The following is a 12,624-nucleotide window of genomic DNA, read 5'->3' on the forward strand; positions in this document are numbered from 1 at the left end:
TGTGATTCTTAGAGGACTAAGTTGTGATAGTAATGGCCGAGTGACAGAATATAGTATTGGCCAAGCGAGAGGAGAAAGTATTGACCGAGTGATAGTAAAAGATGACAGTGTAAACTGAGTGCCATAAAAAAATGAGAAATTGTTGAATGAATACAAGGAGATTGTTGTAGAAGATATACCTGATGGTTTAGCACTAGTAAGGAGTATTAGCCATTGTATGGATCTGATTCCTGGAGCGAGTTTGTCAAAACCATATAGATTGACAGCTACCGAGAATGAAGAACTTAACATGCAAGTGCAAGAGGAGTTGTAGAAAGGTTTAATCAGAGAAAGCTTGAGTCCATGTGCTGTACCTGCTGTATTGGCACCTAAGAAGAATGGAGAATGTATATTGATTCTAGAGCTATTAACAAAATAACAATGAAATATAGGTTCCCTATGCCGAGAATGGATGACATAATTTTTTTTTTGAGTGGAGCAAAATACTTTACCAAGATTGATTTGAAGAGTGACTATCATCAGATTAGGATTAGAGAAGGTGATGAGTGGAAGACTGCTTTCAAAACAAAAGATGGTTTGTCTGAATGGTTGGTTATGCCTTTTGGTTTGACTAATGCACCAAGTACTTTCATGAGGTTGATGATTGAGGTTCTAAAGGGATTCTTGGGTAAGTTTATGATTGTTTATTTGGATGACATTTTGATATTTAGTAAGACTAAAGAAGAACATCTTGAGCATAGTAGACAAGTGTTGTAGAGATTGAAGGAGGATAAATTATTGATTAATTTGAAAAAGTGTTCATTCATGCAAGAGGAGATTGTATATTTGGAATTTGTGATTTCAACTGATGGTTTGAAGATGGATCCTGAGAAGGTTAAATTAATTCTTGAATGGCCTACACCCGAGAATGTGAGAGAGGTAAGATCATTTCATGGTTTAGCTAGGTTTTACGGAAAGTTCATAAGGAATTTCAGTTTTTTTGTAATGCTATGACTGCAACAATGAGAGGAGATAAAAAGGATTTCAAGTGGACACATGGAGCTGATAAGGGTTTTGAGACTATTTTAAGTTGAATGTGATGCAAGTGATAGTGCAATAGGAGTTGTTTTGAGTCAGGAAGGTAACCTGTTGCTTTCTTTAGTGAAAAGTTGAATAATGCTAAAAAGAAGTATTCTGTGTATGATCAAGAGTTCTATGCTATTGTTCAAGCCTTGAAGAAGTGGAGACATGTTGTATACTGATCATAAGGCTTTATAACACTTGGGAAGTCAACATAAGTTGAATCAAAGACATGAAGTGGGTTGAGTACTTGCAGAGGTTCACATTTGTGATAAAGCATAAAAGTGGAGTCACTAACCATGTTGCAGATGCATTGAGTAGAAGACGTTCTTTGTTGACCAAGATGAAGGTTGAAGTTCTTGGCTTTGATGAGATGAAGGAGTTGTATGATATTGACCCTGATTTTTTTGAGGCATGGAGAAATTGCAAAGCACCGAATCTATTAGATCAACCGAGTAAGTATGATGAGTATTTTATTCAAGAAGGTATGTTGTTCAAAGGGATTCAATTGTGTATATGAAGAAGTTTTATGAGAGTTGATTTGATTTAGGAAAAGCATTGTGGTGGATTAGCTGGACACTTTGGTATTGATAAGGCATTGCGCTTTCTTAAAGACAAATATTATTGGCCACAGATGTATAAGGATGTTTAGAAGTTTGTAAAGAGTTGTGGAATTTGTCAAGTTGCAAAAGGAGTAAGCCAGAATATTGGATTGTGTACACTTATTTTTGTTCCTAAGAGACCTTGGAGTGACATTAGTATGGATTTGTTTCTTGGCTTACCTAAGACAACAAGAGGGTATGATTCCATATTTGTTGTTGTGGATAGATTTTCTAAGATGACACATTTCATATCGTGTAAGAAGACTTCTGATGTAGTGTATGTTGCAGAGGTTTTCTTCAAAGAGGGTTAGATTGTATGGGTTGCCGAGGAGTATTCTCTCTAATTGAGATAGTAAGCTTGTTGGTTATTACCGGAAGACTTTGTGGAAGAAAATGGATATGGAATTAAGGTTTAGTTCTACATTCCATTGACAGACTGATGGACAGACAAAGGTTGTGAATAGAAGCTCAGGTAATTTATTGAGATGCTTAGCTGGGGATAAACTGAGTACTTGGGATATGGTATTGGCACAAGCTGAGTTTGCATATAATAGTTTTGTGAATAGGAGTATTGGGAAAACATATTTTTAGATTGTTACTGGAAAGCAACCTAGTGGTATATCAGATTTGAGGGATATTGCTGGTGAAGAGAAGAGGAGTGCTGAAGGAGAAGTGTTTGCTGATTTTATGAAGTCTTTGCATGAGGAAGTGAAATCGAGGTTGGAACAAAGTAATCAAAAGTAATAAGGAGAATGCAGACAAGTCTAGAAGATACCATGTTTATGAAGTAGCTGATGAGGTGATGGTTCATTTGAAAAAGGGAAGATTTCCTATTGGTACTTAGAGTAAGTTGAAAATGAAGAATTTTGGTCCTTGTAGAATCTTGAGGAAGTTTGATAGTGGCAATTCATATAAAGTAGATTGAAGAGATATTGGACTAGATAGTTGGCAAGAGAACAAGAGGAAAGAGTTACTAAGAGTATTTGGTAAAATGGAAGAACAGACCAGTTGAAGATGCTACATGGATTTCTCAAATTGAGTTGGATTCAGCTTGGGTTGTGATTCCTTCATGAATCATTTCTTTCAACCCCGACTGTCTCCCGCAGAAGCATCTTGGGTTGCTTTGCTATCCTACTTGTCTGTTGTTTTGCCGAGCTCTACTGTTGGCCGAGTTGCAGCTTCGACCAAGTGCTATATTGGTCAAGCCTGTTTGGTGGTCATTTTGCCTGAAGCTCCGTCGTGTCTAGGTCTTTCTTTGGCTGAGTTTCTCTGTGCATTAGTTCTTTTGTGAGCCAACTTGTCCATTGATTTTAAGTTGTGCATTTAATGTAAGGATCATGCATTGGGACGTGTGCAAACCGTTATGTTGTCGGCCTTCCCCTAATGTGAAGATCTAGAATCTTCTCTAAGCCGTTTTGGCAAATATAAATAAAGATGTCTAGGCTTAGGTTAAGATAGTTCTTGGAGAGAGTTGGCTGAGTTTGATGGAGCTTGGATTTTTACAAAATTTAGAGTCTCCATTTGTGAAGACATGTTGGAGATCAATGTCCCATCTTCAGATCATAACAAGGATTACTCACCTCAAACAAGAGCTTGTTTTCGGATTCCTATTTAAACACTATGCAGATGTGAAATTTGCATGCAACATTGACATATACATAGAATTAATATGTTGAAAAGACATAAACAGCCATATAGAGATGACAATATGCATTCTCATGGCAGACTTTATGAGATATTATGTGCCTCTTAATCTATTAGGTCTGATCTATCACAAAGGATATCTTGAAGACTGATATCAATTATAAAAGACATGATGGTCTCAAGAAGACATGAATTCAGAGACGAGTGTATTTAGAGACTCAACCATATAAGAAGAGCCTTTAGCAGCAAAAGACACAATCAAACAATGGTGATAGTTCTGTTGGCAGGTATTAGTCAGGATCAGTCTCATGAGAGCAGAAGAAAGATGAAGTATGTATATAGTTCCTGAGATATATCAACTGAAATCTAATAAGCATCAGGTCTGTGCAAAGTATTCAGATGCAAATACAATTGTGGTGCTGCCTTATCTTCACCAGACCAAATCATTGAACTTCTGTATGAAGATGCCTTCTATAGAAACTAATTCCTTATCAATACATAGCCAATTATCTCTCTGAGGATATGTGTGAGTATGCAAACTCTAGATGGCATGGTGATATTTTAGACAAAAGTGATTCAATCTGGAATAAATGTTACAAACTCCAGTTGGCAATATGATACAAATACAAATCATTGGTGAAAGGAACCAAGTGCCTGTGCATGACTATAATGTCCCTTTTCTAAACATTCCTCATTTTTCCTTCAAATTTTATATTCCATCCTCTTCTATATCCTTTTTCATAATTTGATATCCTATATATATGTGTATCTCCAAGAGACATACCCTTTCATTATTAATATTAATCATATTATATTAAATATGATTATATGTTATATTAATTATATAAATCATATTCCTTGTAATTATTAATACTATTTTAATAAGTAATTAAGATGTATTTTTCAATAGTTGATTTATGTGTATATATATTAATTATTTATACTCAATAATATAGTATTTTAATATCATATATATATATTTATTATATACAACTATAGTTATATGATAATATTTATGATATATATAATTTATATTTTCAATTTATATACATTATTAATCTTTTTAATAATATATAATACTTATTTATTATTAAATTATATATCAAAATGGGGATATCACAGTCCTCCCCTCTCGAATTTGCTTGTCCTCAAGCAATTGATTTGATCCTCATTAATTCATAGTCTGGATTCATTCTCTTTCCTGCATATGTGTTAGACACTTGCAAAGTAAACATGTTAGTATATAATAGTATGTACAAGAACATATGTATAAAGGCACAAAGTAGACACATTAATGCATGAAGACGCGATGCAAACACGAGGTAGACACACGAATGCATGAAGACACAAAGAAGACACGAAGCAAACATATTAATGCATGAAGACACGATGTAGACACATAGTATACATGTTATAATCTTGCTTACAATTTGAAATAAGAAAAAGGTAAGGAAATGTTTTGCCACTTTGATTGTGAATATAGCACTCCTTTCCCCTGTCTCGAAGTCAAAATTTCTTGAAGATGCATATTTTTAACAACTTTTCTATAGTTGGTACTATAATAGGGTGTATAATTTCATAGTGGATGGTAGATTTACTGCTGCTCGAGTTTGGCCACACTCAGCTTGGGGCTCCCTTAGATTTTAAATCTATATTGGGATTTTTCTGGCCCCAACACGATCGATTTACTCCTCCCCTTGTGCACACTCCCTGCCCACTAGGAAAATTTTGACGTGGATGTTAGATTTACAGCTTCTTGAGGTTGGACATGCTCAACTTGGGGCTCCCTCAGATTTTTAATCCATATTGGGATTCTCTCGCCCCAACGCGACCAATTTACTCCTCCCCCTATGCACACTCCCTACCCACTAGGAAAATTCTGACGTGGATGGTAGATTTATTGCTTCTCGAGGTTGGACACGCTTAGCTTGGGGCTCCCTCATATTTTTAATCCATATTGGGATTCGCTCGCCCCAACGTGACTGATTTACTCCTTCCCTTGTGCACACTCCCTACCCACTAGGAAAATTTTGACGTGGATGGTAGATTTATTGCTTCTCGAAGTTGGACACGCTTAGCTTGGGGCTCCCTCAAATTTTTAATCCATACTGGGATTCTCTCGCCTCAACGCAACTGATTTACTCCTCCCCCTGTGCACACTCCCTACCCACTATGTACATGTTTAGTTTCATTATGGATGGAAGGTTTACTGCTACTCGAGTTTTGGACACGCTCAACTTGGGGCTCCCTCAAATCTTTAAAATCCATATTGGGATTCCTATGCCCCAACGCGACCGATTTACTCCTCATCCTGTGCACACTCCCTATCCACTATACACTAATATCAAAATCCTTAAAATTGACATAAATATGCTTCATATCAAATAACTTTTGAGATAATTTTATCAAACGATTATACTTAATAAGAATATTAGAAAGTTATATCAAATGTGAGAGTTAATTCGACTCTCAATATTAATCTTATTTACATATTTGAATATAAATATTGAAAATTTCATTTCCCATATTATAAATTGTAATAATATTTGAGATTAATGATTTTCTTTTAAGAAACAATATTGATTTCTATATAAAAAATGTATCTAATCTCATTTAGATATCATAAATCCACTATATAAATTATTCTTACACATTTCAAATTTATGATATCTCTTTCTAGATGTAAATAAAGAGAAAGTTGAGACTAATACATACCTTTTTCAAACTCTCCTCAATCATAAAATATATTTATATGATAACAGCAACATTTCATATTGATAACATTTTTCAAAATAACAATATAAAGAAAATATATAACTTACCTCATATGGATCGATGTCCCTTTACCATTTTTGGTGGTCAAAATCTGATCTCTACATGCTTTTATTATATGGTTCTTATACCTTTGTGCTAAGTCAGCTAACGCCCTCTTTAATCCTAAATCATCCTTGGGCTTGCTATGTTTAAATTCTTTTAACTGCTTGTTTTTCCTTAAACACCATTTTCCATTCATTGACATGTGACATCAATTTATGTCTTTGGAAGCATTGCAATGCATTTCTAACATCTTAATCTTGGCCACATTTCTTACTTCCACTATAAATAAAGCCTACTTGTTCATATGAGTAAGGAGCCCCGCTGTTTCGTAGGATATGATTCAAGCCCACAATCAGCGCAAACGAGGAATAACCTAGACAATCATATTACATTTCCGTCTGTTTTCTCCGAAGATCCGAACTAAATCGTTTGCCCAAGCTATTCCTTATATCTTAAGGCATAAACCAGAGCACATGAAAAAAAAATTTTCAGAAACGTTAACTCCATGTTGGACGAAATGCTAATTTCGTTCCAATTCACGACTTCAGTCCCACCTACTTGTCCGCATGCTCTGGCATTCGTATCATTGAAATCCTCAACCTGATTTGTTCTATCTTAAAATCTTGTTCGAGACACAGTGCAATTCTGTCGTGATTGATGTCTGGATATCCTTTATACAGCTTTCTGGGTGATTTTCTAATTGATTCTTCGCAGTGGAAACTGAAGATTAAGCATGGATTCTCAAGTCATCGTTGCCCTTATACTTTCTCTCATTGGAGGAGCAAGTACATCACTTGGTATGCCCTTTCTTCCTCCACATTTGTGGAAATGAGGGCTGTAGCCTGCTATTTTACAATAATAAGGCATTTTACAGCTCGTTGCTGCTTTTGTTGTTCAGTCTCAAGGATGCACGTGTATTTGTTTATATCTTTATAAATTGGACAAGCCCGTGTCTAGAGCATCTTACACTGGCTGCAGTAAAGCAAAATCCCTTTTCTACGTATTTAGCCATTACATCGTGGGATAGATTTAGATGAAGTTTTATAACTTTAATTAATGCTTCTCAATAATAATTTTCTTTTGAGTGTATTTTAATGCCAGATTTTCATATGCTGAAGTTTATTTAAAAGCATAAATTAATTTGTATTGCTTAACGCTACTTTGGCCATATGGTTCTTAACTTCACTTTGTTTTTAAACATCCACGGTGGCGTATTTTTCCAGACCTCATACATCTTTTCATAGTCTCCAAATACTCCTTGTTGTTGAATGATCACTTAATACAAATTCAATGCTTGTATTCGTCACTGCTTAGATAGTTGCCACCATACTTTATTTTATCGGGCCTCTATAAATATTTTTCCGTAGACTCTATTATCGTTGTGTGTGATTGATTTGTTCGATGCATAATTGCCATTACATGCCAGTATATTATAGTGCTTTTCTTTTAGTTTAACGGTAATGATATTTTGTTGTGATGGCATCCACATATATCTTGCCATCAAATACTTGTTCATCATTCTTCTATTTGCATCACCTCTTTCAGAGGTCTTTGGATACTTGCGGTTCCCATTGAGCATCATTCTCAACATATAAATATGACTTCACGATGTCATTGCTTCCTTTCTCATACAACTGCAAATGTAATAATACTCCTCTTTTATGTGAATGGTCTTTATTCGCAATGCTATTGGCCTTTAAAACAAAGTCTTCTATTGCCCTCTTCTCACTATCATCTTTGTAGTTAACAGTCTATTCTTTTTCTACGTTGTCGCAAACTGTAACTTGATTCCTGATTGTTCTGCAATGATTCCCAATGATGCACTTAAATGTTGGAATCAATGAGAGGGTGTTTGCAGGAAAGATTCTGATTCATTGCTTGTCACGATGAACACTATTCTTAAGTCCAGTTAGATTAGGATTCTTTTGAGAATAATTCAAATGATTTTTGAACAATTTTATTCTGTATTTTTCTAACCCTGCAGGATGGCAAGATCATGCTCTGATACCATTGTAATGTCCCTTTTCCGAACATTCCTCATTTTTCCTTCAAATTTTATATTCCATCCTCTTCTATATCCTTTTTCATAATTTGATATCCTATATACATATATATATGTGTATCTCCAAGAGACATGCCCTTTCATTATTAATATTAATTATATTAATAAGATAATTATATTATATATTATTATATTAAATATGATTATATGTTATATGAATTATATAAATCATATTCCTTGTAATTATTATACTATTTTAATAAGTAATTAAGATATATTTGTCAATAGTTGATTTATGTGTATATATATTTATTATTTAGACTCAATAATATAGTATTTTAATATCATATATATATTTATATTTATTATATACACGTATACGTATATGATAATATTTATGATATATATATATATATATAATTTATATTTTTAATTTATATGCATTATTTATCTTTTTAATAATATATAATACTTATTTATTATTAAATTATATATCAAAATGGAGATATCACAATGACGACTAGATTGAAATTCATAGATTTGAGAAAAGTTGTATTAAGACAAAAGAAAAACCTTGAACGGCTTTGGAATTGTATATAGCATGGCCACTAAAGTATAAATAGTATTGGGAAGATATGCAAGGCACTATATCGGGACTCCTAGCTGTTGTCAATTGAATGCTATGCCATTGATAGATGGAAATAATACATCTGGGAATACTTTAGAAATGTATCGATGGAATTTTTATTCAAGCACAATTTAAGATCCATGTTGATAATCGTTTGTGGTCATCGGTATGGTCAAAGGAAAGACAAAGCAGATAGCCATGCGTAGAAACAACATTGAGAGCAGTATTGCATACTACAACCACTTATCATGGGGAGCCGCTGAATACGAAAGATTTGTCTCCCGGTCTCCATAAGGCCTCTTGAGTGGGAATGATGTATTTCTCTTAATATTATATTCCTTATATGAGTCAATGTTTTGTTGTAGACTTGTGAGCATAAGTGGAAGAGGAGGGATTGCATCTAATGAATCGTGAAACCACCAAAGACCACTCACAGGACACAAGTGTGGAAGGATTTAAGCCCAGTGATTAATAGAGAGATCCAAGTGTCCAAGTCTCCATGCATTCCACCGGAAAATCTGCACTTTAGAGATTTCATTTTCTCGGACTATAGTCGTGGCCGGAGTTTGAGGACAATACAAGCGTGATAAAAGACAAGGTCTAAAAATTATTAAACCACCAATTGTTTTAGTTAGGATTTTATTTTGTATTGGTGGTTATTTGTTATAAAGGGGAGCAATGTTTTATGAACACCTTTCAAAATGTATAAATATAGGCCAATGGAAGAATAAAGGGACAATTTTTACATAATTCATATATTTTAAAGGGGCTTTGACATATTAAAGTTATATGCACTTATGATATATTATTTTCTCCGATCAGCGAAGATATGAATTGTTGAACTAAGCTTGTGGATTCAAATCACTGAGTACAACTTTTCTATGTTATTTTAGAATCTAATTGCATTGGATGGATCATCCATAAGGAGTGTCTCTAGTGCAATTTTATTTTCGGCATGATCCATAAGAAATATTTATTTTATTTTATTTGCATGAAGCTTTAGAGTTGAAATATTATATAGTTTTGTCCTTTATAATTATTATTTTAATTTTATAAATAATTTATATGATAGATAAGTGGACAGGATCAATTATGGCATTTTAAAATCGAACATCATAGATATTGAGAAATATTTAATTGTTTCCAAATCTATGTCTGGTTTGCCTCCGAACCACAGGAGTTAAAATGCATTCTAGACTATTTTGAAATTGCGTCCATATATTTGATCTGTTGCATCTTGATTATTAAATTGTTTATAATTTATGTGCATATAATTTTATAAAGTTGTATGTTTTAAACTTATAATATTGACTCTATCACCCTTTGGCACTGGTCTTTACATTACTCTTGATTCGTAATCCATATGCTGGCAATTGTTTCATTTCTTTCCTTTGAAGAATTAATATATTCATTTGATTGCATTAATCTATGCTCATTTTGATTTTAAAAACATTCATACATTCATTTATTATTATCAATTCATAATTTGCAAGTTAAAAGCTTTCTATAATTCTTGCCATTTTGGAAGCTTTCATTATATTCATATTTTAACCAATCTGCTATAAAGATCTTGGATCTAAGTTGTTGTCCAGGATCAGGTGCACCCGCCTTGGCCTTGTAGAGCTAGAAGTGTAGGGAACTCGGACCACACTGTTCAATTTTGTCAAGTTGGTCATAACTGGTTGGATATCTTAGTGTCGAGCTCACAAGGTTCGTAGGATTCCAATTTGTGGTTTTGGAAACCAACAAAGTCAAATGATCATAGAGGATTAAGTTTAGGGCTGGATTTTAAAGTGAGATCGTGTATCTTGATTGTAACTTGTAAAACTTTTTGTTGGCAGCAACCTGGAAGGCCTTACAACCGTGCATGTTTGTGGATCATTTGGTGAATCATAAGATATTGTTGTTCCTCTCTCTCCTTGGTGTTGTTCTCTGTGTTTTGCTTCCGCTATGTTTACTCAGCAAGGTGGTTTGATAGTTAGGTGTGCCTCTGGCCTTAATTACTCGACCTAACCTTGTGTCACAACCACCCAAGGTTGAAACTGCATTCAAAACCCTTGTTACACCGGCTGCAACACTAAGAGAAAGTGGAGAGGTAACCACATCTAGATACAAGAGATTACTGGAGAGCTATATGTTGAAGAAGCTGAACAAGAATAGCTAGAGGTGCTGTTCACAAAAAGAATGGTCAGAGGAAAAGGGAAGTACAAGGGTAAACTTTCTTTCATATGATTTAATTGCAAAAGGGTAGGACATTATGTTACCGGATGTCCAGAGCCTATTAGGAAAGAAACCAACGACTGGAGAGAGAACAATAACTGGAAGGGAACCAACAAAAGATGGTCTAACTCCAAAAGAAAGGAGAAGTGATGTTACATTGCTGAAGGTGTATGATGAAAAGTCAACTAGTGACGATGATGAGGACGAAGATGAAGTATCTTTTGTTGCCATCACAAAAGAAACGGTAGAAAGTGCCTTGATAACTTGTACCAGAAGCCATAAGAAGCGGATAATAGATATTGGTTGTTTGCACCACATGTCTTGTGACAGGAGCAAGTTCCACGAGGTCAAGGCCTATGATCGAGGGATGTTGAAGTTTGGCAACAACTTGCCATGCATGGTGATAGGTAAGGGTACTGTAGCTCTAAATGAATCCACTACTTGTGAAGATGTGCATCTAGTGGAAGGATTAAAATATAACCTGTTGAGCATGGCTCAACTAAAGGACAAAGGTTATAAGCTTGAGTTTAACAAAGGGTCTCGCAAAATATTTATCAAGATAGGCAAGCTGCTAGCTACAGGAGAGTAGAGCAAAGGTAACCTTGTTTACCTAAATATTTTTGGTAGTACTTGTATTGTAGCTAGAAATGATAATTGCTGGTTATGGTACAGGAGGCTGCCATTTAATTATTGAAAGCATTGTCAAAGTTGGAAGGAAGAATTGTGTAAGGGGTCTATCCCCTATTGCCAAACCTGACAATGTTATGTGTAAAGATTGTCAACTAGGAAAGTTGGCAAGTTTAAGTTTCTCTAACAAGTCACTTTAAAACATGTACTAGATCTAGTTCATACTGACTTGTGTGGTCCCATGAGGACAAAGAGTGTATCTAGTGACAAATGCTTTGTGTTGTTTATTGATGATTTTTCTAAAATGATGTGACTGTTTATTTGAAAGAAAAGTTAGAAGCCTTCCACATGTTCAAAGTGTACAAAGCAAAAAAGGGAAAAGGAGACCGGTAGGGCACTGAAATGCTTGAGATTGGACTGGGGATGTGAGTTCACCTCACAAGAATTTGAGAGCTACTGTGAGGAGCATGGAATCATAAAGCAAATGTTAGCTACCAGGACATCTCAATAGAATGATGTTGGAGAGAGAAGAAACAAAACTATCATAGACTGCTAGAACATTGATGATCCGAAACAATGTTGCACTGATCTACTGAAGAGAGGCTATACGCATAGTTGTGTACACCTTGAACGGGGTACAAGTGAAGAAGGGGACAAAGAAGACTCCCTATGAACTGTGGTTTGGTTACATACCATCGGTCAGCTACTTCAACGTATTTAGGAGTAAATGTTATATCAAGAGGGATGAATACCAAGGAAAGTTCGAGCCTAAAAGTGATGCGGACATCTTTTTGGGATACTCTACAAAGAGTAGAGCATACTGGTGTCTGAATCTTTAGACACACAAAATTGTGGAATCTGCCAATGTAAAGGTAGATGAATTCTCAAAGAAGAATGAGGAAGACAACAAGAAGAAATTGGAAGATTACAAGAAATTTGAATACATCCCACTAAGTGATACTGTGGAGAGAGTACTGGTAGAGGCTGAACTTGTACAAGAAGTTGTATTGGCTCAAGCAGAGGAA

The 12,624-nt window shown here is 34.8% G+C and overlaps 1 protein-coding gene across 4 annotated transcripts in view; it reads left to right on the forward strand.

The window, feature by feature from the left end:
- The window catches only part of LOC149555253 (uncharacterized), a 59,067-nt gene that overhangs the window by 22,217 nt on the left and 24,226 nt on the right, over positions 1–12,624 (forward strand). The window contains exon 1 of one of the 4 annotated variants that reach the window (XM_089829367.1): positions 6,227–6,919. The exons of the other annotated variants lie outside the window; for them this stretch is intronic. Coding sequence (XP_089685493.1) covers positions 6,780–6,919 — 140 coding nt within the window. The 5' untranslated portion in view covers positions 6,227–6,779. Of the gene's footprint in view, positions 1–6,226; positions 6,920–12,624 lie in introns of those variants that run through there. 4 annotated transcript variants of the gene reach the window in all.

The sequence above is a fragment of the Cupressus sempervirens genome, chromosome 5, assembly GCF_028749045.1.
Source record: "Cupressus sempervirens isolate cs-2001-9-10 chromosome 5, ASM2874904v1, whole genome shotgun sequence".
Taxonomy (NCBI): domain Eukaryota; kingdom Viridiplantae; phylum Streptophyta; class Pinopsida; order Cupressales; family Cupressaceae; genus Cupressus; species Cupressus sempervirens.